Source organism: Buceros rhinoceros, unplaced genomic scaffold (genome assembly GCF_000710305.1).
Source record: "Buceros rhinoceros silvestris isolate BGI_N320 unplaced genomic scaffold, ASM71030v1 scaffold9873, whole genome shotgun sequence".
NCBI classification, from domain to species: domain Eukaryota; kingdom Metazoa; phylum Chordata; class Aves; order Bucerotiformes; family Bucerotidae; genus Buceros; species Buceros rhinoceros.
Window position 1 is genome coordinate 58,779 of NW_010404218.1, and position 3,513 is coordinate 62,291.

The 3,513-nt window shown below is 43.6% G+C and overlaps 1 protein-coding gene across 1 annotated transcript in view; it reads right to left on the reverse strand.

The window, feature by feature from the left end:
• PDCD11 (programmed cell death 11) overlaps window positions 1-3,513 on the reverse strand; it is a 24,165-nt gene that overhangs the window by 16,242 nt on the left and 4,410 nt on the right. The window contains exons 8-12 of the mRNA XM_010133300.1: window positions 3,000-3,206; window positions 2,740-2,864; window positions 2,091-2,151; window positions 1,264-1,410; window positions 891-1,142 (exon numbers count right to left, since the gene is read on the reverse strand). Coding sequence (XP_010131602.1) covers window positions 891-1,142; window positions 1,264-1,410; window positions 2,091-2,151; window positions 2,740-2,864; window positions 3,000-3,206 — 792 coding nt within the window. The remainder of the gene's footprint in view (window positions 1-890; window positions 1,143-1,263; window positions 1,411-2,090; window positions 2,152-2,739; window positions 2,865-2,999; window positions 3,207-3,513) is intronic.

A 3,513-nucleotide genomic window follows, 5' to 3' on the forward strand; every position in this document is an offset into this window, starting at 1 on the left:
CCAAATTTTAAAACAATTTTTTTTACAACCCGAAAAAAAAAAAAAAAAAAAAAAAAAAAAAAGATAAAACAAACATTGAATTCAGCTGACCCTCCTTCTCTCCTTCTCAGTGTGTGCTGCCACCTACAAAAAGAGACCGGGAAATGCATACAGCACACTTTTCTCTCACACCTAAGTTAATAGTCACTGACTTGCTATCCTTAACAGATTCAACCAGAAATAAATACCCTGATCACACTGATGGAAAATGGAAGTACATAATCATTAAATGACTTGCTAAAAGTATGAATCAGGTCTGTAGCCGAACTGAGAATAAAATTCAGATATCCAGATTTGCAGAAGATACCCTTCTCAGCTAGCCAAAAAACAGCAGGATTGAAGACAAACAAAAGCACTAGGAAAAAATAACGAAGAGGGCTGAGATCTCTATAAGCTTGCCCACAACAAGGACCAGAACCTGGTGAACAGCACAGTTCCCACAGTGCCTGGTTTATGATGTGCAGGATTTGAAACACAAAAACCAGAATAAGGCAGAGGCAGAAAACCTCGCCTTCTGATTCTGAGGGTAATGGTTTTAACTTCCTTAGAATAAACTGCAGCCTAGAGCCCCAAATTTCTATTAACATCTCAGTAACTTAGCCAAGTGTAGTCCCTATATCAGATACCACAGTGCCTTCTGCACAACAGATCGGTCTGTGAAATGCTCAAAGAAGAGCTGCCCCTTCCACAGCGTAATCTGTTTAAATGGAGCACAACTATTACTTGAAGCGAAAGGACATTAACATCTCTTGGTGTAGCTGGTTCCTCCAAGGGAAAACCCATGTTGGGAGCCAACTCACCGCAGATTTTCCTTTTCCATCCAAACGCAAGGCATGGCATACATTAATTACCTGGCCTTCATGGAAGACTTTATCTGGACACGATACGGGTTCTGAGCTCAGCTCATTCCTGGGTACCAGACCTTTGACATCATTGTAGAACTTCACAATGCAGCCAAACTCCCTTGCACACACCACAAAGCCATGTGTGATCAGACCTGGTTTTGCATCTTCATAAGTGGAGAGGACTGGAAGCTTTGATTGGACAAGACTTTTCTTCAGAGTAAGGATCAGCTTCCTTCCTGCAGGATTGCACTCTAGGACCTATGGGAATGGAGTACAAGAAGGTTCAGAAAGCGTGTCTGCCACTGCCTGACCAATCCAGCTGCTGAATACTCAGAACAAGAGTGTGAAGCAGCTGAAGGCCTTGTCTGGCAGCTCTCACCCGACACCTGACTTCATGTCCTATGCTGTACTTCTTCTCAGGCTGCTTCAGGGTCACATCAGCAAGATGCATGGACGGCACAAGCCCTTTAATCCCATCAGTCACTTTCACCTGCATCCCAATAGGTTTCAAAGAAAACACTTTGCCCTAGAACACAAAGGAGGGAAAAAGATCAGTAAATTCAGCATGAAAAGCAGTCTGCACAGGTAGGAAACAGCCGAGACACCGCATCACCTATTATCACCAAATCTAACCACCCTCCAAAAAAAAAAAATCTTAGTCCAACCCACACTCCACTCAATCAATCTGATCCATTAACCATTACACATTCCATAAAGTTGTTTTATAGCCTCTTTTCCTTAAGCATAGACTACTTCTGCAAAATCTCTGTTGTTTCTGGTAAACTAGAATTGTTTCCAGAGATATATTCAGTACAGTCATGACTCCGACACAAGAGTTATCATAAATGAGTAACTTTCTGCCCATCAGCTGATTGTGATGGTCATGAACTTCTACTTTGAGTGCAGGGCAATTTCAGCTTCTTTCACCCAAGTCTTTCTAAAAATAAATGGCCATGAATAAATGACTGACTGTGGCTGAAATTTGATTGCCTTAGGAGCATCACGAATAAAAACCTGAACAAAAAGGGGAAATAAAAGTCTCACATTCCAATAGTTGGGTCCTGCAAGGAGAGGTTTTTCTTCTCACTTTCATCTCCCTAGTCTGGGTCAGAAGTTGACCATACATATTAGGCAGAGGAAATGCTCATTAGTTAGATCATTGTTCTAACGGCCACACAGTACTGTGTAAGTCCTTCAGAAGCTCACCTGCACCACGTCCCCTGTGTGGATATCTTGGTATTGCAGAAACCGTGCTTCAATAATCTGACTAGGAAAGAGACACAGCAAGAGATGACCAATCCATCAACCTGAAAGAAACCCAGGCTAAGAGGAGACAGTCACCTCTTTGCCTTGTCCCAAACATCCATTATCCCACACAACCTCTAGCACTCTACAACTCCAGAGTTCTCTGTTTTACTTCAGCTGACCCACCTCCCAGAACATCTCTCTGGACATCAAGCTCAGGCTCCATTCCAGGTGACAGCCACACAGTTATGGTGACCAGACATGGCCCCATGGAAGGGGAACCCATCATCTGCATTGCTTAAAGCCACACAGATGGAAATACGAAGAGGGCTGGGAATTGGAAGATCAAGGTTCAATTTCCTGTTCAGTCACAGTCTTCTGACATGATCTCGGCAGAACTCATTTAGCCTCCCTGTGCCTCAGACGGTGTCCCCATTCCTTATAGGACGGGGAGGACACACAAGATGCCCAGACAACTTGATATCAGACAAGAAGATACAAGCCAAAAACCCCAAATGGCAAGTTCCAGTCCAGCAAAGCAACGTTTCCACCCTCGACTACACCCTTCTGATCCTTTACCCAGTTTTCTGGAAGAGTCTACGAAACTTACTGCTTCAGAGATACAATACACATCTCATCCATCAGGCTGTAGTCAATGATTCGACATTTATGTTTGCACCCTGCCTTAAATGCCCCAGGTTTAAAGGACTTTCTGGTTTTTGGAAGATGCTTCAACTAGAAAAAAAAACAGGTTACAATTTAGTGTTTGGAAAATGGAAACACTGACACAGACCTTAGTTGAGGTGGCAGCATCTTAACCTGGAGGCTAAGATAGCTACGGAGGAGTTGCCTCACTGCCCTTGTACTTACCCGTGCAAATGCAAGAGTGCCATCATCAAGCTCAAAGATGGCACCAAACTGCTTGTAGAAAGCTTTCACCATCGACTCCTCCACCACTGCCCCCATGCGATCATTGGCGAGCTGGTTTGGGGATCCCCCAGGGTGAAGGAAGGCCTGACGTAGAGTAAGCCTCACCACCTTGGAGGTAGGGTGGATAGAGAGGATGCAAGCTTTCATCTGGGAAGAAAACAGTATGTTCATTAAACACAAGTTTGCAAACAGAGGAGGAGAAAGCCACATTGCTCATGTTTTTAGACATTATGCTTGGTACCTGAAGTTTTTGTCCATGTTCATGCACTGTCCAATATTACTACTAAGACATCAGTTCTAACAGCTTCGCAGATGAGGGATTTTTGATGTTGTTTGGTTTCTATGGACTAGTCTGGTACCAATATAGTGAGGGGAACATGACTGCACAAGTCATTTTTCTATCACTTGCAAGTCTCTCATGCTTCCCCAATAAGTCTTCCATTCCCACAGTAAT